Raw genomic sequence first — 26,054 nt, 5'->3', positions numbered from 1 at the left:
TAATTCTGACCCTCCGCTTATTACAGAAAAGTCACAATAACATAAAACTCATGCACCCAATTTAAAAAACAAAACAAAAAAACATTAAAGAAATCATCAACCTAAATTAAAGATTGAAAGAAATCATTGAAAGATTCCCATTCAGCCTTATCTGTGTGAGGGTCACATTGAGTTTTAGTTTCATTTTAGTTTCAAAGTGAAATTTAGCCCGAAAGGCAAATATCCCTAACTTTTTGTGAATTCTTTATATTCTGTTGCCACAGAAAATATATGGTAAAAGTCCAGCTACTCTTATCTGTAATGTGCTATTCCACAATCTTCCAGGTCATCAGCAGTGCATCCAGTACACAACTAGTGAGAACACCAGGGACTCTGGTGAAATATTTAATTGTCTTCAATAAGGACGATTGTAAAATTCCCTGATTCTCCGGAGGTGCCGTATTGGACAGGCAACATTGTTTGGTGTTTGACGCAGGCAGAAATAATGCTCCATCTCTTTCAGAGCAGCTGTAATTTCGCCAAAATTTAAATAAATAAATAAATTAATTAATTAACAGAGAAAGTAAAAGTTATACACTAGCTCCTTTTGAACCACAGATTTAATTTGAGAGGTTTTGCCCTTTGGAGCTATTACTCATCAGATAACGAGGCAATAATGATTACGCGATGTCGCGTTTATGAAAACTTAGAACAGTCATTACAGGACACTGACACTACACAACCAGATGACCGGTTTTACTATTAGTGTTTCTGCCAAGCTAGAAATGCTATTTTAAAAAAAGCTTCTTTTTTAATAAATTTCTACTACTGAACTTCTTTTCTCCACTGCTGAAATGATGGTAGTTGCTTCATGTAATTCCTGGTTTCCTTCTTACAAGGCAGGGTCTGTATTGACAGATCCTGTCTTTATCTAATTGTTCATATCCTCATAAAGTATGAGGATAAACTGCTTCAGTTATTTATTCTCTTCTTGTGGTTTGGTCCTTCAGGCTTTCTTGGTAATTTTAGGTTTGGACCTTTTCCATGTGGATGACATCTTAAGATTTACTGGAAAAACTTTGAGTGAGACTTATATTAGCACTTTCCTTGGAAACTATTCCTTAGTACTAAAAATAATAAACACACTTAATGGTTACATAATTAGGTTCCCTTGTTCAGAATCAACCAATCACATAGCAGCAACTCAGGCCGTTTTGAGAAGGTTCCTACATCACCTATTTGAAGAAAAAAGTTTCAATATTTAACTTTCCTCTGCAATAAATAAAATATTTTTGTATTGAATTGAATTTTATTATTATTATTATTATTATTATTATTATTATTATTATTATTATTATTATTATTATTATTATTATTATTAGATTAGCCTTGACTGATTAACTTTGAAAGTTTTCATCCATTCTGCTTTTCATCACTGACTCTGACCACCCTTGATGAGTTGCATTACATTTTTTAAACTAGTTAAACTCTCTATAATTAACTAATCAAAATGAGTGCATTAAATTTACATCCCTAATATACTCACAAAACACAAAATGAAAAAAATATGGATGTTTTCATTCAGCTGCCTGAATCCACAACATTTCCATGATGCGCCTTTAGGTGTCTGTTGATTTGAATTTTTATACTCCAGTCACTGGTCCTGCTTTTGAGTATTTCTATAATGCATCATCTTTGAGATGGAAATCAGTCGTGACTCTCACTTATCCATAAAACGTCTTATTGGTCTGAATATTTTATTAGCAGGGCGCCAGGGATAATTTAGATTGACCACCACATTCAGTCTGATAAAATGCTTAATGCATTTAAGTGGTGAAGGCACTGTGCATGTCTGTGTGATATAGTTTTTATTACCACCCTGTATGATAATTATGTTCCACAGCAACTTAATTATGACTTTTAATAACAAAACAAACTATGATAATTAAGTTAGCTTTTCCCGCTATGCTGAAGAGAAGCCAATATTTATATATATATGTAATATCTAACGTATATTTTTTATTATTTTGTCTGACAGCTACAACAAATACCCAAATAAATACATAATGGGAAAAAAACGTTTGCAATAATTTAATAAACTAAGGTAAGAGAGTAAAAATAAACACCTACCTGAAAATGAAGTGATGAAAAGTAATTATTTCAAATGGAAAAAACTACTTTCTTGAAATTTTAAACCAAATAAGGCATGCTAATATGTCAAACTAATTGATTAAATTTTTATTTGCATCTCAGCTGTTGTTAAACAAACACAAGTACACTCAGCCAAACTTGTTTTCAGCAGCTAATTATCTGTACTGTATTAATAAAATACAGTACAGTATTGTATTCAACCAAACCTTCCTAATGACTACTTGTTTTGTTTGCTGGATTTCAAAGGAAGCCACTTGTCGTGTGCTTATTGTGTTACAAATCTGGACGAAAGGTCAGAGCCTATTGTGTCAATGCGCTATCAAAGAAAAAAAAAAAGGAAGCTCCAGACTTTGCTCTTTCTGGTGTATCTCCTCTTACTGGAGATTTCATATCCTCAGGCTCCAGACTGACCAGCTTGTTAAGTTAATGAGTTGTGTACTCTGCGCTGCAAATTAGATGGCTAATATCTCTTTGTGTGTCCAATGACGATAAAACTGGCGAGTCAGCTGGGTGTGTTGTGTTGGAGTTTGAACTCTGGACCTAAGCAGAGGAGCTGAGAAATACAGTGGGGAATCTTTAGAGGAACCGAAAGCTTGGATTTAAACAAAAGCAGCAAAGAAGCGTGGATATTTTGACGGGGATTCGGTAGTTTTGGAGATTTCACCCACACATGGAATCCACAGAGTACTACCCAGAGCAGGTATGCAGAGATATTGTTTTTTGTACTATATATTTGGTCAGATAAAGGTTATTTTTAAGGAGGACATTGGAATGCCCCACAAAGGAAAGCTCGAGCTCGAAGGGAGATCGAACTTTAATCGAAAACTGAAAAACATCTTCAGTTTTCTAAGTAATATCTATCAAATAATTTCATCAAAGAGATTCATAGATAAATGTAGACATCTGTAGAATAATACATCCATTATTTGTTTTTGTTTTTTTTTTTTTGTTTTTTTGCTTCTATAAATACAAGACGACAAAAGACAAAATGTCCTGAAATGTTTAATTGCAGGGTTCTGACTGCTCAGAGCTGCTCGACTGGCTGTTTGATAAAAACGACGGAATCCTGCGTCACGAGGAAATAGGACAGCATGGCATCCCTCCCAGCCTGCCATTTCAGGAGCCAAATGTTTGTGAGGCTGTTGCATCTCTAATTAACTCTGTCTACAAAAAACAAAAAAACATGCTTCCATCTTCATATGCTGCCTAGATTTTGCCTTCAATACATTGTCTCATCTCTCTGTGTGTTATGTTGCCACAAGGGCTGCCTAATGCTAGCAGTTGGTTTTTATTATGTTTTTTTTTTCTCTCTTACCAAACAGATGCCACAGCCAGCTGAACAGGCGGACGATGACTTTCTCAACGCCCTTCTGAGCAACAGTGATTCTGTGTCAGCCTCACCGCTGTGGTCCCCATCGCCTAGCGACAGTGGGATCAGTGAGGACCCTCCATCGGACCAGATGGACAGTCCTCAGCGTCCTGAAAGCCCTCCAGACGCACACTTTTTTGGAGCAGCACTGCAAGCCAAAGCAGTCCTAGAAGCAAATGTCTCCTCTGATCCAAGTAATTTTTGAATTTATGTTGATAAATTTGACACAATTTGTTTTGTTTATTTGATCTTTGTCTTTAATACACAACTAAATTCAAGAAGGGCATCTTAAGTAAATGAATTTCCTCTCACCAACAGCTAAAAGACATTTTTTGAGGGCACTTTACATTTTCATTGGCAGCCCTGTAAAAGATGTATAAATGATGTTAAGTGATTTCTTCTTCTATTGCAGTTAAATAATCTCAGCATCAAAAGAAAAATTGTGATTCTCTATCAGTGAGCTTTAAGGGTTTTTATTTGTTGCTTAGCATCTTCTTCACTGTGCATAATGGGAAAACTAAACATAGATGCTCATCAATCTTATTTGTAAAAGTTCCAGTTGTTGTAAACCTTTACAATTGCTGCTCTGACTGTAGACGAGAGCGAAATTAGAAGAGTAGCCATATTGTTATTGAAACAGACAATAGTGCAGCATTCTATTAAAATAGGAAGTTGTGAATTACCAAATAAAGCTCACTGAAATTGGACTTCTGGCAATGTCCATACATTTGTCATAAGATTTAAGTCAGTGATTTACCAAAACTCCATGTGAGAACTGGTAAATCGGGAAGGATGTTCAGGAACGACAGGAACACCAAGCTCCAGTATATTATGATCTGCTACTGCTGCTTACCACCCACATAGACAAAAGAATCCCCTCAACACCTTTGAGCTTGACTAAAATTTGCACCTTTAAGAGGAAATTTTTATGGTCAGAGAAGACAGAAGTTGAGATAGTTGTCCACAGTGACCAGAAGAATGCTTGGAGGAGTCAAAATGAGACTTAACACCTATCAAAACTAATAACAGAAAAACTTAAATGAGTCTGACACTGATGCCACTTCTTAAATTCATCTTTTTTATATCACAAAAATATAAACACTCCTCTTATAAAACTAAAATATTGACAACTTATCTGGGATAAGTAGGTATTTTGGACCAATGGAATAAAACAGTGCATATTTCAAGCATTGAAGGTAATTTGAAACTCACGTATTGTTTAACCTAGGAAGACAAAACTACAGTGCTTGTGTCTTTTCTTTATGCATTTTTAACACCATATTTTCTTGTCTCTTGGGTGTCTGATCAATGTTTGCCTCTCTGTGTGGGCGCAGATGGCTGGGAGCTCGGCTTTCCAATGGGGAGAGCAAGAATCTCGCAGTATCTATCAAATGCACAGCGACCACCACTGTCGTCTGGCTTCCCTCTGACTGTCAAGGATCTGCTGCTGTCTGGCACACCAGAGCCGGTAGGTGCAGCCACGGGTCTGTTTGGCAGAGTCAGCGGAGTTGGTACAGGTGGTCCTGGGGGTGGGGGGGTTGGGCATCAAATTGCTGTTTGATTCTGACCTTGTTTCGGTTTTCTTCTGCACAATTGTGCGGAAACAACCATAGGAACACACATCATTCCCATAGAAAGGCCTTTGGAATGCAAATGAGATCCCTGTATTTATTCATGTTTTGTTGCTATTTTTGGAAGGATCTGCTGAATATGCAGCAAACACAGGGGCTGTTTTCAAAGGGGAGTTGTAACCCAAAGATCTGAGTTAGCTAGCATTGTGTGGAGGTCGATCTTTTCCTTGAGCCTCATGAACGTGACAATCCCCTCATGATTCGACCTCATTTATTCGAGGAAACTTTTGCAGTTACGAAAAATCAGGCTTTTATAGAGGAAACGGTTTGCCGCGCCATCATCACACATTTCACTCATTTCTTGTTAAATGTCACTGAGTAGAGATCGGCGCGGACAGAATACCTGTTTGCAAATCCAGAAGGTGTTCAGAGGAACAGATTTCAGCTCATTCTGCACATTGATCTCATCTTCCCACCCCGGTTTAATAAGATGAAGGAGAGAGTGGCAGAATCCAGCTCAGATTCTCACACCATAATTGCTTTGAAGTGGCCATGAAATGAGGGTGATGAAAGTGACCTGATAGTCTACACTCATTAAACTACTTCCTGTGAGCCTCTAGCGAGAGGGAGAGGTTTTGCAGACGGTGGGAGAAATGTAATCCAGCAGCAATTGTGATATTTATAACTTTTGTTTTTTCCTTCTGTTTTTATTCGTTTTTACTGCCATCAGCCCCCGCAGCCAACCCCAAAGTCCATCCAAGAACTGATTCTCAACGATGATGAAAAGAAGCTTTTAGCCAAGGAGGGGGTCACCCTGCCCACCCAGCTGCCGCTCACAAAGGTAAATTGCTGTGAGTTACCTCACTCTGAGTCCAGTCTGCTTAAGCCTGAAAATGTAAATATTGTGTCCTCTGTCAATCAGTATGAGGAAAGGATTCTGAAGAAAATACGCAGGAAGATTCGTAATAAGCAGTCTGCCCAGGAGAGCAGGAAGAAGAAGAAGGAGTATATTGATGGGCTGGAGAGCCGGTGAGGCGCCGAGTTACACTCCAGCAACAACATGAATGACAACGAGGTTTTTTTTTGTTTGTTTTTTTTTTGCTTGACGTTTTTTAATCTTAATAAAAAATAAAATAACATTTCTGAAATGATTAAATAATTCCTTTATTATATTTTTTATCACGGCTTAAAAGACTTACAAAACACAAATGTTGCATCAACAACATCATCAACATCAGCTTGGTTTGATGCTGACTTTTTTCCCTCCCCAAGTTAAGTCTGGGGGGAAAAAAATTCTGTTAACCTTTAATACAGACAAACTAGACCTCTGGAGCGCTTCTTCACCAAACTTCAAGGCTAAGTAAAATGCAAAACATGACAGTAGTTCTTGGACCTGCTACAACTCACTGCAGACCTTATCAAGTAAAGAGCAATGAGTTACAAGTTGAAGAGTTCAGGTCGAGTCGGGTAGGAAGGTTTCGATGGTCGCTTTGGAGGATTCAAACAGAGAACAATTAGAGGACAGCTGCTGCTGTTTAGCATTTTCTGAAAAATCATTCACAGATATTTCCCGAATCAATCAGCTTTGAGCTCGTGAAGCTCACTGCGAACAGTCAGCTTTAGGAGGACAAAGCACATCAGTCAAACTCCAGCACGTTGAAACGTGCATCCTAAGGCAGGATGCGATTTGGCATTTCAACAGCTGTCTAGCTTGTCTGTGAAAATAGAGGGAATTCATTTCAAGAATTTCAATCTGTTCCACCGCCACACACTTACTGGTAAAAATGTGTAAAGAACAGTATAATCCCATGTATAATCCCAGGTTAAAATGTTTTTTTTGTTTGTTTTTTTAACCTTTGATTTGTGTACATTTACTCTGTTAGGAAAAAAATCCCAGGAGAGGAAATAATAATTTTAAGCAAAATCACTCAAGGCACACTTGATATGCCTGGGGGAATAAATATCACACAAAGAAGCCTGTTTCTCTTTACAGACAGCTGGAATGGAAAAATAAATACATGAAAACTAACCATTAGGATAACTTATTTCTGTTATCTTTATCAACTCAGCCCGTTGTAGGTGTCAGGGACAATTTAAAAAAAAAAACAAGACTTGACGAGAACCCAGTGAGGTTATTGTTTATGAAAGGAAAACATCTCCAAATCTCAATGTTATATTGGAAAATTTGACTAGATTTAAGTACACAGTTCTTCTGGATTTTATTTTTTTTCTCGAAATGACCTATTTACTGTTTCCGTTCATTTCTCCCTCCAGCATGGCTGCTTGCAGTGCCCACAACCAGGAGTTGCAAAGAAAGGTGTCCCAGCTGGAAAAATGCAACATGTGAGTGGTTTTTAAATTGAACTTCTGTTTTCCAGGCCTTTCTTCTGCTCCAATTTGTTAGGACATTTGATTTCCCCGACTCTGAAAATACTTTCTCTCTTTCCGCTTTAATTCTCTTTCTGTTAAACCTTTCTCTCTCTCTCTCTCTGTCCGTTCTCTTTGGGCTTCCTTTTTCCTTCTGTCTTTCTGTAGGTCTCTGATGGAGCAGCTCCGCAGGCTGCAAGCTCTGGTCATGAACTCATCCAACAAGCCAGTCCAGACTGGGACATGTGTACTGGTATGGCATTCTCTAAACCGGCAAGCATAAATGTTCATAGCAAAGACATGTGAACTGAAAAGCAACGGTTCAAGGCTAATGCGCTAATGCGTTTCAAGGAAAATGCACCATATAAGCAAAAGTAATTTTGCCCACAACAGTGAAATAGGTCTCCACTTACAGAACTCTTGCACTGCTGAAAAACCACAGAACACAACAGAAAACACGTACAGTATTATTCTCTCCAAAGCAGAAAAAGAAAAGAAACAGCATCATTTTCTATCTCTGTGCTCTTGTTTTCACTTTTTACTTTCCAGGTGCTTCTGCTGTCCTTCTGCTTGATTCTGGTCCCCAGTCTCAAGCCTTTCTCTGATTCGAAGGTCAGCCAAAGTGACTTCAGTCCAGTCAGAAGTGAGTTTAATAATCAAGCATGTTTCAGTCACAGCAGACAAAATTGTTAGAATCACAGGCAAACAAAAAGGCATGCTCTATTGCAATGACTTTCAAAGTTAGTCATACCTCTTGAACTTTCTTACGTTTCTTTACGTTACAACCAAAAAGTTCAATGAATTTTACATGTACTTTGTTCAATTTTGAAGAGGGAAGAACATTACACTTGGTTACGCATTGGAACATTTTCTTCATAAATAAAATCTAAAAATTATTAGCATTGTACTGTTCAAACCTATATTGGAAGACACAAAGAGTACAGGTCAAACCTGGAAACAGACAGGTCTGGTTAAGACTGCATTATTCAGAGAAGCGGCCAAAACCCTCATGGTAACTCTGGAGGAGTTGAAGGGATTGACAGCTCAGGTGGGAAGAACTTGTTGCAAGGACATCATTCAGTCGTGGATTTCACAAATCCGGCCGTCATAAGAGAGTGTCTGTATAAAAACCATTACAGAAGAGATGACATTAGAAGTACTACCTGCAGTTTTCATAGATGAGGGTATACTGGATCGGAAAAACATGAATATGAGAAAAACCTGGACAAACCAGGTTTTTCCAGGCCAGTTCCTGTTCTGGAGGTGGCAGTAACATCAGCTGTACCTTATGGCGTTTAGTATTTCATGGAGGAAAGACCTCTAACAAAAGAGAGGCCAGGATAAAAAAAAGGATCAGACTTGATTTTCCTTACCATCTTTTTCACCCTGGGAAAATTTTATTTTATTTTACTTTTTTTAACAGTGCTTTCAGAATCTGTTACAGTAGAAAGTCTTAAAACTTTTAAAGTCTTTGATGTCTCAGGATGGAGTTTTACATGCTCGCAACTTTGCGCCAAGGCAAACGCGCTCACACGCTTGTCAACCACAGTCCACGGTTATAAAAGCATAATAGCAAGCTGGGCCCCAAAGAGGCTTAACCTTATTTATTTTTTCCTGTCTCCTATTTCTCCAGTCCAGTCACGGTCCCTACAGAACCTCCAGGCTTCCCGTGTGATGCGTGTTATCGACCCGTCTTTCCCCGCCGAGGATGAATCAGACCCACTGAACCAGCGTTTCCCCGAGGAGCGGGGATTGGACGACATCACAGACCTGACGATGAAGAAGAAGCTGCCGGAAAAACAGGAACAGCCCAGCTTGGACTCCGTGTCTCTGAATAGCAGTCAGGAAGATGGAAGCAGTCATTTCCATGTAGACCCAATTACCGGCCACATAGCTACTGTGACTCTGAATCCCCATCGCACCACTGGGCTACAACCGCATGCTGACGACATGTAAGAAATGACTAAATCTGCCCTGATTAAATCAGTCCTGCTAATGATAAAGGAGAGAATTATCATGGACTTTTGTTTACACAGACGGGGAAATTTACTCTTGATCTTTCCTGTTTTACCCTTGAAACATACAGTGGTTCTCAAAAGTCATCTCACCCGTAAAACTCCTAAAACATTGTCGACGAATCGATTCGAGCCAAGGGAGTTGTAGCGTCATGCTATATGTAGGATTACTTCTTCGCCTCAAGCGTCAGTGGCTCCGAATACTGCGTTTCCTTCTGATGCCAGGTTGAAATGAGTGGCTTTAGTGTAAAAAATGTCAGGTTTAGAAACACAGAGCTACAGAAACTCTGTGGGGGTCGTTGAAGAGGTGTTGGGGACAAAAGAAGTCCTACAGTTCAACAGATTTAGGGAACTTTGCAAGGTGGAGTGGGCCAGTATTGCCACGTCAAGATGTATCAAGGCAATGGACCGTAGAAGACTGATTTCAGCTTCAAGGATTAGTTTGAAGGTTTTCTTATTCAAGCAGTAGTTGCTGAAAATATTTTGAATTTTGCTTTTTCTTTTGGTCTCGTCCTTTTACTTAAAAAAAAAAAAAAGACATTTGAACGGGGGTGCCTAAGACTTTTTATATCCACTGTATTTAGTGTGTACTTTTTTTTTCTTATTTGTCTTATTTTTTATTTGAAAGAGGATATTAATCGTACACGGATGTGATTGACGTGACTCGCTTATGTCTTTGACAAACACTTCGATATGAATACGTCTCAGTAAATGAACGAGTGTCGCCACGTGGTTTTGTAAAATATTGATTCAAACGGCAACATTTTTGAATCTACGGGTCACTTTTGTTATCCGTTTGTTAAAAAATAGATAGCAACTGTTTAGATTCAGCTGTGAGCGAATTTTCATCAGATTGGAAGCGGAAAAGCAATGTGATTGTTGTTGAAATGCTCTGATGAAAATTTGTTTTGTCAATTAAAAAACAGTCGCTCTGAGCGTGCGGTGCTGCATCTCTCTTTGTCATGTCTGAGTTCTGCCTTTAAAAGATCTTATTTCTAGACAAGCAGTCACTCAAAGGGCAGACCCAGAAAGGATGAGTGCGAGAAACGGGCAGAAAACTGGGCCAAAGGTGGGACAGAGGACCTCTTATCTAATGAGTCAGACTTTGCACTCTCTGAGTGATATGTTGACGTATTTGCTTTTTGGAGGAAGGTGGTTTCCAGGCCTTCCACATATAATCTGACCCATCTTCGCTAACCACACAGTGAGGGGATGAAATAGAGTTCTTCCCTTCACTGTCACTTTAGTCACAATTCAATATGGCACACTGACATTTTCAGCATCTGTGTTGACCGAGCTTCAAAGAAGCAAGCCCATGTTTAATCTGTGGCTCCACTGTGTAAACTGTACATGTTACTGAATTACATAAAAACAGGTTGATTCATTCTGGTAATTTGCATTTTAAGAAATAAAGGAGTTGACAGACTAAAATGATGCATAAAGAAGGACAGAGTAATACTAAAGACAAATTGAATAAAATCATTTCAGATCTTCTTGACACCCATCAGGGTCTAAATTTAGATTTTACTGATGAATGTCGTGACACCGAGATCACTGAACTGTGAGCATGCAAAAAAAAAGTCCATATTAACTGTATTTATCTATTTGGTAATAAAAAATTTGTTCGTTATACAGTGTCTTGCCAAGGTGTTATTCCCACAATTTTTAATTGTGATGACCAGCACAAGGTTTCACAAAAGTGCAAAGTCAAAGTAAAATTACTCAACATTTCAACTTTTTTTTTTTGCAAAGAAAAATCTGGAAAGTGTGGCATGCATTCACATTTAACTTTCTGTACTTTAATTCCCCTAATATAATCCGATGCAAATGGCTCAACTTGCTAGAAAACTGAGTAAAACTAGTTCAACTGGGTCTTAGTAGAAATAGAAATAGAATCTGTGAATTCTTCAGAGGTTTGGTAGAAAACTTAAGTGAACACTGTTCAGTCTGCTATTTGAAAATGAGAAGAGCATATCACAATTGCAAATCTACCAAGACATGACCTTCTACCTAAACTGACTTAGCCTGGCAAAAACCAAACTAAACTTTGCATCGCACAGAAGTGTCTGGGCTCCCGGCTGCTCAGATACGATTGATTCCTGGAGGCGTAGACTCTGTTGAGGTTTTACATTTTACCCAATAGCTAACTTTGCCCGTGATGTATGTAATGTGCCAGCTATGAAATAGCCTGCATCCTCCACTGTGAAGAGAGAAGTGCTGATCTGAACATGGCTGTTAATGTTAGTTCAATATTTGGAAGTGTGGCCAAGATGAACTGAACAATTTTGTTCATTTCTTCCACCACCGTTGCTAAAACTACAAGAAGACTACAGTTCTAAAACAGAAAATCAATGTCATTGTTTACAACTTTTCTTCCCATTCGCTCAGTGGCCTGGTTGAAATTCTGCAGGAGAAATCATTGGGAGAAAGCCCAGACGGAGCAGTGTGACAAGATTAGAACCAAGCACATTTTCTAAGGCGATGGTCAGGCTGAAACTGACTGGTCAGGTAAGAAAAAAAAAAAAAAAAACAATCAGAGAAGAAGCAAAGGGAAACTCTGGGGAGGCTACAGAGACTCACAGCTCAAGTGAAAGAATCTCCAAGCGTACAACTATCACAAGTCAGGCCTCTGGAAGAGTGATAAGAAGAAAGACAGTGCTGTAATAAAACAAAAAAAATCCTGTCTTCAGCACAGGAAGTAGATCAATATGACTTGGGCTTAACCTGCTCAAGGTCAGGATAATTAGCAAGGTAATTAGCTCCCCTCTTTATCCTAAACAACACTTTGTCAACCATGGATCACATCAGATTCTTAGGATCCAGAGAACTGGTCTGTACTGAATAAGACAGTAGATTAAAGGATAATACTAAGAAAACCAGTTAAGAGACAGAAAGAAAAATGCGATTAGGATAGAAATTCGCATTCTAGCAGGGAAGCAAATGTAAACACACAATTAAAGCTTAGACCGAAAGGTTTATAAAAACATAATCTTCTGTTGAAGTGTTTTGCCAGAAGTATATGACGCTGTACTTACCTTGTAATAACTCTAGAAAATGACCAAAAAAAACCCAAAAACTGCTAATTGAACTTCTTTGCTTCTAACCTAAACCTTTCCTTTCCACCCACTTTGTTAGCATTGCAGATCCGTTCATACGCACCACAAAAATATTCATTATGACAAACAGACAGGGAGCCTCATCAGCTATTCCAGACATACAGCAGACAAAACACTTTGATTTCCACAACAGAGTCTTTGCACCATGTCCTGCCGCCGTACGTGCTACCCAAGAGCCAGGAGTGAATATTTCCTGTTGTCAGAACAAACCTCCAGCAGAGAGTCTCCTGCTGGGAAGCCGATGTGTGTGAACTGCAACCGCAGAGCATGTCTGGGTTTAATTCCTGGCACATTTACCGGGAAATCTCTGGTGTTTTTCCTGCGATAATGTAGCATGTAATTGGTGTTGTGACACATATTTAAAGAAAAGAAAAAAACAGAGAGAGCTGTGTTTAACTTCACCAAGTTGAATCGATTGACAAAAATTGAGAGATTATTGATTACTTATTTCACAGCCTTGAAACAATGTTTAACCAAAACAATAAAAAGCCTGTTTTCTGTCAACACACCTTTGTGATGTCTCATCCACATCATTTAAAGAGGTGGCTCTGTGAAACAATGGGCCCAATGAAAAGGTCTTATTTGTGTCTCCTGTTATTTAAATTTTAAAGAGACAATGAATCACCACCACCAGAGCAAATAACCTGTTTTTTTCTCTGTCTTAAACGCTTTGGCCGTCTTACAAGTTCAAATGGGTTCTCAGTCCATCCATGTGGATTAGGAAAACTTTGTCTTGTGATTATTTCTCTCTTCTTGTTATTCTTCGTGTTGCAGGTGACATTGACATGTAAGCGTCAGTAAGTCAGTCAGATATTTTGCTCTAAAGTTTGACTGATGAATCAGCTCAAGGTTTTCATACCTTCCTCCATTGTCATATCAACTTTTTTGGGGGGTTGACATTCAACACCAGTTTGTCTCAGATGCCATTCAAACAAAAAGTTCTTTTACTCTACTGACTATTCTCATAGTAAAAAAAAAATACTTCAGTTCAAACCACAGAAGAAGTGATAACCAATTACTGTGCTTGCTGACTCGTTCTCTTGGCTCTCCCTCTTTTGCTTTACTCTTCCCTGCTTGGTCTGTAATCAGGGTGAATGTCTCTCTGTCAATTGCTTCTCTAATCAGGACCCTGAACCATCTCTTTGATTAGTGATGTTTCAGGGTAGCTGAGAGGGATCCCGCTGAGATGGGATAGTCACGAGTGAACGTTTGGGGTCGCCCCCCAATGTCAATCAAAGTGACCACTAATCTTCTTTTTTTAATCTACAAATTGACTTTTTTTGTCATGGTGCAGCTCTGAAATAGGCTGGGATTTTTTTTTTTTTTTTTTTTTTTTGAGGACAGAGAAACTTTTATATTTACCAAATTATTATTTCTTCTATAAAGAGAGAAGAAGGGAGATGACGCCACTAAGCTTCTCTATTATTCATTTTTTTGTGAACTTTTTTTTTTCAGGAGTCTGAAAGTTAAACTTATTCTACCGTCTCTTTAATTGGCCAAGAGAAGAGGATCCAATCCACAAACAGTTTCACATTCGGGCATGCAAATTAATCTTAACTCACATTTATATGTGACATAAAAAATAAAAAAAATAAAGAGTAAAGGATCAAAAGCGTTTCTTAATGAAGCTCTGTGAAGAATGCTTGATTGCACATTAGGCTGAGGGAGCTCATTGCATGCATAAGTAGCACTAAAGTAGACAGTAGTTTAACTCAACACTATAGAAGAAATGCAAAGATTTCAGAGGAAGATCTACTGTCAACGTCGAGAAGCCTAATTTATTTGGGGTAATTTATGACCGACTTTGTCTTTGTTCTACCCTACACCCTAAACTTCAGGTGGTGTCGTCTACATCCACGGAGCGCCTCTGAGCCCTGCAGTTATTCACTGAGAAACACTCCCACCTCAGACGGGCCGTTGCTACGCCTGCATAGCCACGTGTGTTTTATGTTCCTTCTCAATGCTTGGATGATTATCAGTATTGTACTGTCTCAATCCAGCTGTGAAATAAAACACTTCTGACACACAACTCACTAGCAGCATCTTCGTCAATGCTATAATGTTGTAAAGTGAACAAATATTGTGCTGTAACAAAAATAAGTGACGTTTTAAGGATACAATTTTCAAGATTGTACAACGTATCACATTAATAGAGTATATTATTTATGTTGTCAATTTTTTCACTGTAAGGTGATATACGTTTATTGTAATAGTAAGACATTTATAAGGTTCAAACGTGAAAAGTCATCGCGACAACATAAGAGAATATTGTTAGAGCAAGTTAAGTTTTCACATCATAATGTGTCAGATTTGTTTTTTCTTTTGCTTGCGTTTTCAGTGGATCTGTATCAACAGCAGCTGAAAACCATAATCAGAAATGTGCCGTCAGTTTGCAAACCATTTACTCTACAAATCTTGGGGGACAGAAGTTGCAATTGCACGTGATCTTGGTGAGCTATAGACTAGAAACATAAAATCTAAAAACATATTTACAGGTGATAACAGGTATGCAAGTAGACTTTTTAAAAAAATCAAAGATGATATTTTTCTCACCGTCTAACGAAAATTAAACACACTACATATTTTTCAAACTCTTAGTTAAAATTGCTCATTCATGTTTTTCATTGGCAAATGCAAGAAAAAGCAGTTATTTATTTATAAATGATAAAATCAAAAGTTTATAAACAATTCCTCAACTAACTTGGTTCAAATGGTTTGGCATGGTTTAAGTGGAGGTTTAACACAAAAGAATTTGAAAACTTTTAAAAAGAAGAAATCAGGGAAAAAGCAACCTCAAAGTCTATGACAGGAACTGAGACCCGTTAAATACTATAGGGTAATAACCATAGTGGACACAGATGAGTCTAATTAGCTGAATGAATGTCAGCTGTGAGTGGAACATGCAAAGGTGACCAAGGTCAAACTGAGGAATTAGGAGAAAATCATTGAGAGTTCACAGGGAACTACGGAAGTGAAGACACACAGGGGAACAGAATGCAAAGCAGAAACAGGGCATGACCTAAATAAATAGTTAATACATAGGTAGCAAAGAACTGCAGAAAAGGAGAAGCATCAAACATTTTTTAAATACACAGAGCTAAAAAAAAAAAAGAAACAGGAACTAAGATTTCCAAAGAACATCCATAACTAAATACTGCGACATTGAACAGAAAACAAACACAAGTACACAACAAAAGCAGAGGGTGTCTGGAAACTGAAAAGGAAAGCAAAGAGTGACCAATACCAAAATTAAGCTAAACACAAAACCAAAATCTTACGGATTACAACACTGGCAACAAGCTTCTCACAATAGTTGGAATTTGGCCCATTGATCCAAACAGAACTGCTGTAACTAGGTCATGTTTACAGGCTTTCTTGATCACAGGAATACTTTTTTGTGAGGTACACAAATGAATTCTGTAGCAACAAAATCACAAACCACGATGATGTACGTCTCAGATGAGGTGGTGTTTCTCAGACTTCCTGCTTTTAAGTTCAAATGTAACAAAGGTCATTATGGCTGAACACTTTGGTTTTTATTTCATCACACCTCCAGGGAAAAATAAAAATCACTTTTCCCATCAGTGCAGGTGCAAAGTGTAAAACTGTTTTTGTTTTGTTTTGCTTCTTGGACAATGGCTTCTTCCTCACTGAGTGGCTTTTCAATTCACATGGGACTGGTTTCACTGTGGATAATTTCACTCTCGCAAAGAAAAAGAACATCACAAAATTCTCTTTTTAATAAACCATTTCTGTTTCCAATTACTTTTGTCTGCAATATATTAAAGACGCTCATTTCCACGTCTGCTGCCCAGCTCAGGAAATTGTCATCGACATTTTCCGTATAGGTAGATTGTCTTAAAATGAAGGTTTCCATGTTCACCGTGAAGCTGGAGGAGATAATGTCATTAATCAAGTAGATACTTTATAAAGGTTCACTCTTAATGCAATCTCCTTATAAACAATGACTGCTAAGCAGCTTTAAGCTTGAAGAAATGAGACGATAAGAATGCATTTCCACCCCATCAGAGTGAATTTATGCAATGCGTAATGTAATATATGTACATTTTAAGTGTTCTGAAACTCTGCAGAAATAAGGAAATGAGATGAATCTTTTGACCATTGATCATGTATTGTTTGGTCAGCTTGATCAATTGGATGGGAAATGGCAAGAATTTAATTAAACGTTCATCTTAATGATAAAATCAATGGGGGGGGACAAGAACAAAGGTGGATGTTTTTTAATGAAAAGGAATGGAAGAAATTTAGATGGAAAAAGTGCAACTAGAAAACTTTTTAAGATCCCACACATTTATTGGATCCCCTTGATTAAAGATAAAATCCCAGCACATAAGCCGCTGTTATAAATCTTACTTAAATTTGTCTGACAGTGTAAGTCAAATTGCTGCAGACAAACATCTTCAAAACTGAATGAACACTTGGCTGTGCTCCGAACGACTTTCAGCTTTACCTTGACTGACTGAAAGCAGAACTTCAAATAAGGACAAAACTGTCATGAGCCAATTGATTTATAATAACAGGCCATTTAACAGTGATTGCACGAGAAATATCACAAGTGACAGCATACATACCTATCTCCGACAAACTGTTGCCACAGACACTCCCTGTTAAATTTGACAGAATTAACCTTGACACGACATATTCCTCGAGATTAAAATAGAAGCTCTTAAAACGTGAAATGTTTTAACCTGGATAGAGCCATCTGAATGAGCCACGAGGGCACAGATGCTGTGCCAGTGTCTGAATGTCACTACAATTACCGCTGCCTGTGATCACCGTGTCAAAACTGCTTCCAGGGCGAGAGCGTCGTCACCCTTCAGCAGAGCAAACAACTCGCCATGAGGAGGAAACATTTAGAGTCAGCTCTGGAGCCAGTCAGCTCAGCAACGTGTTCCCTGAATTTAGGTGCCTTGCAGAGTCATGGCCACAAGCATTAGACTTGTTTTTTTTGTTGTTGTTGTTGTTGTTGTTGTTTGCTGTAGTGTTGTTTGCTATGGCATACTGAAGTTCACTAACAAACATTTCACTGCTATGAAAGGCTTGTGTGCATCAAGATTATACACGATATAAAGACTCAACATTTTTTTTTTGTAATTTGCATTGACATAATGGATATCACCTTCTGGAGCGAATCCCTACTGATGGTGACCCATTTTTGCCTTGTTAGTGTTTGGAGGTGGTCAAAATGTTTTGTCCACTTGTTGTTTGGTCACTTAGTAAAATAAAACCCTAACACCTAAGAACCCTAACAAGATGTTAATAAAAATATTACTAGAACCTCAAGGTAGAAGGTTGTAGTAATATTTAATTAAGTTCTAGGAGGTAACCATGGCTACCAAAAGAATGATTTAAAGCACTACTTTGTAAACTCTAACTTTACTATTTCAATTTGTATGACAGAACTAGCATTTAAATGATACTGCAGTTGATATTGTAAAAGAACTAGAACACAGAAAAAAAAGAAAGTTTTTTCTTTTAAGAAATATTCTACAAATCATTTGATTTACTTCTCTGATAATTTTATATGAAATAGTATCAAGAAACAATTAAACAGTCCAATTAAATTCTCTGTGTTTTCTATCAGGTCAGATCACAGCATCTGCTTTCTGTATTTATCTGTATGTATTACCGATCCAGAAATACCTGACCTGTAAGCAGATCGAAGGCACTAATGTGGATTTTAGTGACAGTTTTTGCTATGCTTTGAGTTTAATCACAGTGCAAAGAAAGTGAAATTACAAGCCAACAAACTCAACCGATTCACATAAGTAGGTCTGAAAACACCATAAGATGGTTTAATCCTCTGAATTTTGATGGAGCCGCTTGGAGATAGCTCTTTTTCTGATTCAACATGACTGTGCTCCAACTTCTGGAAGAATGTGTATAATTTCCCACAAAAAAATACTAAACCTTGTGGAAAAACCTTCCTAGAACAGTTGAAGCCTGGTACAGCTGTAAAGGACTGGCAATTTAAACCCTGTTGAAACAAATTGGAATGTCGCTCAAGTTCATGTGAAAGCAGACAAGTGGCTACTTTTGGCATTATAGGTTATAGCATATTTATTCCCTTTTAAGAAAGGATGTGTAGTGAGCAGGTCTCGTATATCAGACCTTGATTCTTGTGTAATTTAAAGTAGAAAGCATTATCTTAGTTCATTAAACTTAGATGAAGCCTAGGCATGAATGCAGTGAGTGTTGCTGGAGGTGAGTGACAAAAAAGAAACACACTTAAAACAACAACATAGATGAAGGCTTTATTAATTGTGCCACTCCAGAACCTGATACTCCCAACAGCGCTGGAGCTGAACCTTCATAAAAAAAAATAAAGCATGTGTCACAGAATTTCTTCCAGCCTTTACGAATACCTAGGGTATTTATACAAATACAGGCATCAGCAAGGCATGTAACAGCATCTGAAGAACATTTAAAGATAGAACTGTTATGGAGTCACATTAAACGGAGCTGTCGCCTTCGCTGAATTAAACAGGGCGAAGCAATTTGAGAAGCAAATCCAATTAAAGACACCTTAAAGGGTTTCGAACACACACACACACACGCAACCTTGCAGAGGCAAAATTTGTAAATGTGTGCATTTTAAATTGTTATTTAAGCAGGGATGCCTTGCAGTTGTGGCTGGAGATGTTTGACAGCAAAATTGTGTGTTTAAAGTACAGCCCACGTCAAATATTTGCCTAGCAGATGACAATCTGAAATTGTTCCCATTTCCTCTGTGGAATACTAATCATTCCCAAGGTGATCCTGACTGCCCAAAGCCAGCTTGGCTGCTCTGAGTATTCAGCTGCTCCTTTTGCTGGACATTGAACAATTTTTTTTAATTTATTTTATTAACATTAAAATTTTCTCAGCGTTCTCTTACACACAAGCAGCAAACTTTCTGCTTTAAACTATTCCGTCATTTTGGGGGCTGCAGCAATTGTGAGACCTATCAGCGTATAACACTTAAGGTGTAGAGGGGCTGATATTGAGCTCTATCAGATTTTTCTGCATTCTGTGAACTGATGCAGATGGGCTCGGGTTTAATCTGTGTTTTGAATATTTATGCTCAGAGCAAGACCTGACCAAGTGCCCATCTGTTTGCAGCTGACAGCTGCAGGTTCGTTCTGAACAGCCAAACCGCTTCGTTGTTATTTCAGCTATTAGAACCCGCAGACACGTCAGCGCACACCAACTCACTCAAAGTCTTTGTTTCAAATAATTAGGTGCTTCCTCACAAATGTTTTTTTTGTGTAGTTTATGTTAATTGTATGTGCCAGAGCAACAAAAATAAAACGGCAACCTTTTCAAGCAGCCTCTGTGAGGCAAGGCTGATGCCGCAACCAACTTTGCATTTTTCCAAAAGAGCTCGTGATCAGTCAGATGGAGCGGGGAGTGTCTGTGAAGAGCAATTTTCTAATCTTGCCACATATTGTGAATTGTATGTAAGTAAATACTTTTGCAAGTCACTATAGCTGTGACAGAAAAACTTTAAATTCAGGTACGGGTTTGCAACTCAGGTAATTTTGCATATGGACAAAGTGATCACTTATTTGTGCTCCAGTGTGTATTGCTTCAGAAATTTAAAAAGGTTTAGTATGAAACTTGTAAAACATCACTTGCTATTTCCGCCCAGTGTGTGCAGATTTATTCATCACCACAGATTAGAATGTTTTAAATTTTAAACCAGGCCTACTGTCACTGCTGCCTGAGCATTTAGCAGTTTAGCGGTTGTTAAGATGACAGCAAGTGGGTTGCGATGGATTAAAAGTGGGCAGATTATTTTTTTCCCTCTCCCTCTTCCATCCTTTCGATTTGTTCAGAGTTTTTTTCAGTGAAGGATTATTTTAACAGGCCAGGCAGGGCAGTAGATATAGTTGTTGAAATGCCGTACAAACTTATTATTACCCTTCAAATCTTTTTCATATTTTTATATTGACATTTTTTGATGTAGCCACACAGAGCAGTCCATTACAAAGAAATAAGATATACATATTTGTGAGGTTTTTCATAAATATCTGAAGTGCTTTGGGTATTAGTATTGTCCTCTTCGTACTGATATCCCTCAATCAATCAAATTACTGTCAAAATTCCCCTAATTCCTAAATAAAGTGTATTTCAGGAAGTGAATATATTAATTAATTTGGAAACAGGTGCATGGCCTCACTCAAACCTCACCTTCCCCCAGCAGCCTATTTATTAGACTCTGTTTGCCCATACCTCACGCTTGTAATTATCCATTAATCCCTCCAGAACGTGACCTTTGGAGCTATTCAGAAAATAAAACATATTTCCCCCTTTGGTAAATTTGTTTCACCATGCAAAAACGCATGAAAAGCTTGTACTATTATTTAATTTTTGGCACATTTTGTAATAAACATATAACGTTATAGAATTGAATAAGCGCAAAGGTGCAAAGAACAATAAACCAAACCTAAAAATGACCAGTTTGTTTCCAAAAATCATGCATTGTGACAGTGTGTAAGGATTACCCATGACGTTTGTTTAATTTTTAATCTATCTATTTCGCTGGTGTGCATTATCATGGATTTCAATTTTTGTAATTTGTAATTTTTTAAATCTCAAAAATTGTCAGCTGTATTTTTCGCAAAAATAAATAAATAAACAGTTTTTGCGGGTTTCTATTCTGGTTTCAGTAAAGGCGAGTCTGCTCGGTACTGACATCATCCTGAAGTTGAAAGCAAACCAGGGTGTACCGTCCATACACATGTCTAAGGTACCGTCTATTTACAAACCCCGCCCCAACTTCAACCCTCGATATGTTTTGTGTTATATGTTCAATATATGGTTTTATTTGTTGATTGATCTATTGCGCATTCGCCTCGGAATTTCTGCTCGTTTCTGTTTCACTTTTGTCATATAACCAGGTTGGTAACTTTTATGTTTACATTTTTAATCTCATAGTTTTAAAGTATGAATAACGTTTGTTTTTTTTTTCTACCAACAATCTGTGTTGATATAGAGGACATTTTATTTTTCAACAATTACCCGGGGACTTAATGCGTTTGCGCAAGTGCTCAGAAAGAAAATAACTTGTCGTATATTTCTTTTCTTTTCTTCCTCTCTTTTTAAACTCCTTCCTGTCTAAAACATTATAGATCTAGCGAAGAATACTCATTAGTGTCCAACTCTCCTTTTCTTTGAGACTTGGATGTAGCAGAAATCGGAGGACGGATTTCTTCCAATCGTCTCGCTCCGAGATGGGGACCGTGCGCGTTCATGTGGCAGCTATAAACGGCCGCGACGCGCTTCGAGCTGCGAGTAGTCAGACAGAAAGAGAGGAGAGGGGGAGAGCCGTGGCAGCGGACTGCGTCTGCGGCTGGTCCGAGCGTGGACACTTCCTAATGCAACAGGGATGCTTCAAATGCCTCAAATGCAAACTTTCTTGCCTGTGTTTGCAGCTTTCTGATTTTTGTGGACATATGAGAAGAAAAGTGCAACCATGCCGCTGAATGAGACTGAAGTCCAAACACTGGCCCCAGAGCCATGTGAGCAGCAGATGCTCCAGGAGGACAACCCTGGAGGTGGGAGCGGAGGTTCAGCCACCAGCAACCTGTCACTGCACTGCTGGCTGCAGCTCCTCACCAGGGAATCCATCATGGAACTACAAGGAGACAGCTCCAGCTTGGTGGTGCGTGTGATGATAGCGTGTGTGTACTCCATAGTCTGCGCTCTGGGTTTGGTGGGGAACTTGCTGGCTCTGTATCTGCTCCACTCCCGCCACAGGCAGAAGCAGTCATCCATAAACTGCTTTGTGATGGGGCTGGCTATCACAGACCTGCAGTTCGTTCTGACTTTACCCTTCTGGGCGGTGGACACGGCGCTGGACTTCCGCTGGCCTTTTGGCCGGGTCATGTGCAAAATCATCAGCTCCGTCACCACCATGAACATGTACGCCAGCGTGTTTTTTCTGACAGCGATGAGCGTGGCGAGGTATTACACCATCTCCTCGGCTCTGAAGATGCACAGTCGGAGGGCGGCCGCGTCCAGGGCGAAGTGGACCAGCCTCGGCATCTGGGCCGTCTCTCTGCTGGCTACTTTGCCACATGCCATCTACTCCACCAGCGCTGAGGTGTCGGATGAGGAGCTGTGCCTGGTCCGCTTTCCAGACTCTGGCAGATGGGATCCACAGCTTCTTTTGGGTCTGTACCAACTACAAAAGGTCCTGCTGGGGTTCCTTATTCCTCTTATCATAATTACTGTCTGCTACCTGCTCTTGCTGCGAGTCATCCTCAGCCGTCGCATCACCGGAGCAGCTGATCCAGAGGCCAAACAAGGCCGTCTGAACCGGCGCTCCAAAGTCACCAAATCGATTGTCATAGTGGTTCTGTCTTTCTTTCTGTGCTGGCTGCCCAATCAGGCTCTCACGCTCTGGGGGGTACTTATAAAGTTTGACCTTGTTCCATTTAGCAAGGCATTCTATAACGTGCAGGCCTACGCCTTCCCGCTGACCGTGTGCCTGGCGCACACCAACAGCTGCCTCAACCCTGTGCTCTACTGCCTGATTCGCCAGGAGTTTCGGGCAGGACTCAAGGAGCTGCTCCTCCGCGCTACGCCGTCCTTCAGGAGCTTGACTCACCTGCTGCGTCGCAAGACCAAAGTGGCTGAGGCGCCAACCGTTCTGGTTCTGGTTCCAATGGATGTCTGAGCATGACAGCCTGTTTTGGATGTGAGGAAGCGAGAGCAGCTAACTCAGAGAGAGTGCTTTCTGTATTGATCCAGAGCAGCTTGCTGAGGGACGGAAAGTTATTCCAGCCTTTTCCAAAACGTGACAAAAAAAAAAAGAAAGAAAAATCACATTTCTCTTTGGTTGTTGGAAATAACATAATCACAGTGGATAGCACTGTGGGTTGTGTACCAATTTCCCACATCCAGAATAACAGAGTCTATTCTGTTGCTCTGGTAGCTCTCACTCCCACTTTGTGTGAGAGGCAGCACTGCTCTTTGGCCTCAAATATATATATATATATATATATATATATATATATATATAGAGAGAGAGAGAGAGAGAGAGATCAGTCTGACAAAAGGATTTTCTTTCATGCCAGCCATTTTCTGTGCTGTTGTTAGTGTCACTTAGTCCAAATCCGAAAGATAAATATAAACAAATCAGAAAAAAGGCAAGTCTTTGATGTGCAAAAAACTTACCTTTACTTCAAATATAAGACAAATCATTAATTCAATTAGTATATTTGTGATAAAATGAAAAAAAAAGTCAACGTATGTATTTTTTTTGCAGGTTTAAATTGTACAACAGTCACTGTTTACTTCATTCTGTTGGAAAAAATGATCTACACTGAATGAATGAATAAATAAATAGGGAGAAACCTTGAAAAACCTCTAAATAAAAAGGCCTTGGCAAAATAAATGTACAGTTGTTAAGATAAATGTTATCCTTAAGGACCAGAAGTCGTGGAGATTGCTACAGGATTCATGTCTCAGGACATCTAATCATACACCGCTAATGCAATCCAAGCACATACACAGCGTCGACTGCACAGAAATGGAAAAGCTGCCACTCACTTTGCCACTCCTACTTGCTTCCACTAACGGCCACACTTAACACGCTTTCTCACAGCAGCAGAATTGTCAGATTGCACATGAATAATTTAGATTTTTGCATAAAACTTGCATCATTTTTTTTTTAAACCAGGTCATTCATTGGTATAAATGAGTCGTTTTTCTAAAACAGTTTCAAATGCAACACCAAGTTTGTTTTTTCTCTATAATTATGCACTTACCAAGGCACAAAATTAGAAAATGTAAGGGGAGCAAAAGCATATCATGAACTGTTCTGCTTTTGCAGACAAAAGTTTGTTCTTTAAGTAAAAAAAAGGGGGTGGGGGGGTGGGGGATGGACTAACACACTACAAATAAAATGAAGTCTGCACTGGCAGGAGGGCACCACATCAACAAAAAAACCAACAAAAATAAATGTATGTCTTGTGTAAGCTTTCATTAATGAGACTTGATTCTCGCACCGCAGCTCTTCAGTCGATAACGGCGTCTAAAGTAATCCAGGAACAAAGAAGTGCACTTTGAATGTTTATCAAACAGAGGCAAGCCCTTCTCTTTCCCTGGCAATTAGCTGAGATGAAAGAACATGGCACGTTCTCGTCGGTAGATCTCACGTAACTCGCACTGTAATAATGCATACTCTAAATGATTTAGCGTCGATGCTGAATTTGATGTACTGTAGTGATTTTTAAGTGCTTTCACATGCTCTTGACGCAGGTAGCTTCTCATCTGACACACGTAAACGGCAATGAGCTAAGATGACCCCTCCACTTCTGGGACGTAATGGCTTCAAATTTAATGCTACTTCAACACAGTGCTCATCAATGCTGTTTGTTTTAGTTGTGGCTTTGTGTGTTTTTTTCATTTGATTCCTATTAAACTGTAGTAATTGATTAACTCCTCTGTGTGTTTTTGGTTTTGTGTTGTCAGACCTTCACAGCCAGCGGATAAATAACGTGTCACGTGACTTGATTCATGAAGCATTATTGGCATAATGATAATAATAAAAAGCCCCAAATTTTAAATGTTCCATGAAATCTGAAGAGTCTGTTCATGTGAAGAGCCACATTGTTGGTGTAAAATATTCCATTTAAATTGCAATTGATGGTTCTATTTTTTTTTTATTTAAGTTTTAAAAGCCAATGCTGACCACGCCTCTGAACCCAACTTGCATTTTGTTTCATGTGAAAGATGACTGAAAGCTGCAGGTTCTTCCTTTGAATGTGAGAACCACAACCAGATTTGTTTAATTTCACTGAAGGGACAAAGCTACCTATGAATCACCATCATCACAATAAAAAAATTAAGTTATGCTGTCTAATGATGTAAGCTAACAGAATGAAGTACAAAAAGAAAACGGTCCAATCATGGAAAATCAATATCGTCTCTCATGTGTGACCATAAGTCAATATTTACCAAAAACAGAAATTTGTCAAATTCTTGTTTTGACTTGGCTTTTACACACCTTTTAAGCAGAATGTGGTGACTAAATGTAGTAAATGTAGCTGTTATAGGTCCAGAATATTTTTTTGCTCTCTGAGAACAAATGGTTACCCGTGCTATTTTCTGTGCAATCACGAGCCTTTAACCCTTGAATGAACCACTTCATGTCAGCGCTTAGCTGATTTTTAAAAGGTTATTTTGTGTCGCCTTTTATCGTAAAGGTGGGATTTGGATTTATGGCCATTATCAAACATTGCTAAAACCGAAAGTATTTAAAAGTGATGGTTTTAAGGCAGGAACAAATATTGCTTTAAACAGGCTGATTGAGAACTCAAAATAAGGAAGAAATGTCAAACACTGGTTGAAATAAGATTCAGATTCAGATTATTTGAATAGAAGTTGTTTTTGTTTTTTTTTGTTTAAGAAACCTTGCTAGAACAAAAAAAAACTCTTTTCTTTTTTTAAATTATTTATTTGTGAGCTCATGAGA

At 38.7% G+C, this 26,054-nt stretch overlaps 2 protein-coding genes across 2 annotated transcripts; both read left to right on the top strand.

The window, feature by feature from the left end:
- The first annotated feature begins 2,442 nt into the window (after window positions 1–2,442).
- Window positions 2,443–10,387, top strand: creb3l3a (cAMP responsive element binding protein 3-like 3a). Its single transcript, XM_008407172.3, has 10 exons — window positions 2,443–2,830; window positions 3,143–3,259; window positions 3,453–3,693; window positions 4,834–4,967; window positions 5,801–5,911; window positions 5,993–6,099; window positions 7,345–7,413; window positions 7,606–7,690; window positions 7,987–8,080; window positions 9,071–10,387. Exons 1-10 carry the CDS (start codon window positions 2,801–2,803, stop codon window positions 9,391–9,393), a joined length of 1,311 nt encoding a protein of 436 aa, XP_008405394.1. The 5' UTR covers window positions 2,443–2,800; the 3' UTR covers window positions 9,394–10,387.
- Window positions 10,388–21,751: 11,364 nt separating this feature from the next.
- Window positions 21,752–25,018, top strand: rxfp3.2b (relaxin family peptide receptor 3.2b). The gene has a single exon (XM_008407171.3). The coding sequence runs from the start codon at window positions 22,047–22,049 to the stop codon at window positions 23,250–23,252; it is 1,206 nt and encodes a 401-aa protein (XP_008405393.1). The 5' UTR covers window positions 21,752–22,046; the 3' UTR covers window positions 23,253–25,018.
- Window positions 25,019–26,054: the final 1,036 nt, after the last annotated feature.

Source organism: Poecilia reticulata, chromosome 4, assembly GCF_904066995.2.
Source record: "Poecilia reticulata chromosome 4, P_reticulata-male-v2, whole genome shotgun sequence".
In the NCBI taxonomy this organism is placed as follows: domain Eukaryota; kingdom Metazoa; phylum Chordata; class Actinopteri; order Cyprinodontiformes; family Poeciliidae; genus Poecilia; species Poecilia reticulata.
This window is presented reverse-complemented; position numbering and strand designations above follow the sequence as displayed.

Coding starts and splice junctions, on each gene's coding strand:
- creb3l3a (XM_008407172.3), top strand. CDS start 2,801: ATGGAATCCACAGAGTACTACCCAGAGCAG. Junction 3,260..3,452: donor TGCCATTTCAGGAGCCAAAT/GTTTGTGAGGCT, acceptor CTTACCAAACAG/ATGCCACAGCCAGCTGAACA. Junction 6,100..7,344: donor ATTGATGGGCTGGAGAGCCG/GTGAGGCGCCGA, acceptor TTCTCCCTCCAG/CATGGCTGCTTGCAGTGCCC.
- rxfp3.2b (XM_008407171.3), top strand. CDS start 22,047: ATGCCGCTGAATGAGACTGAAGTCCAAACACTGGCCCCAGAGCCATGT.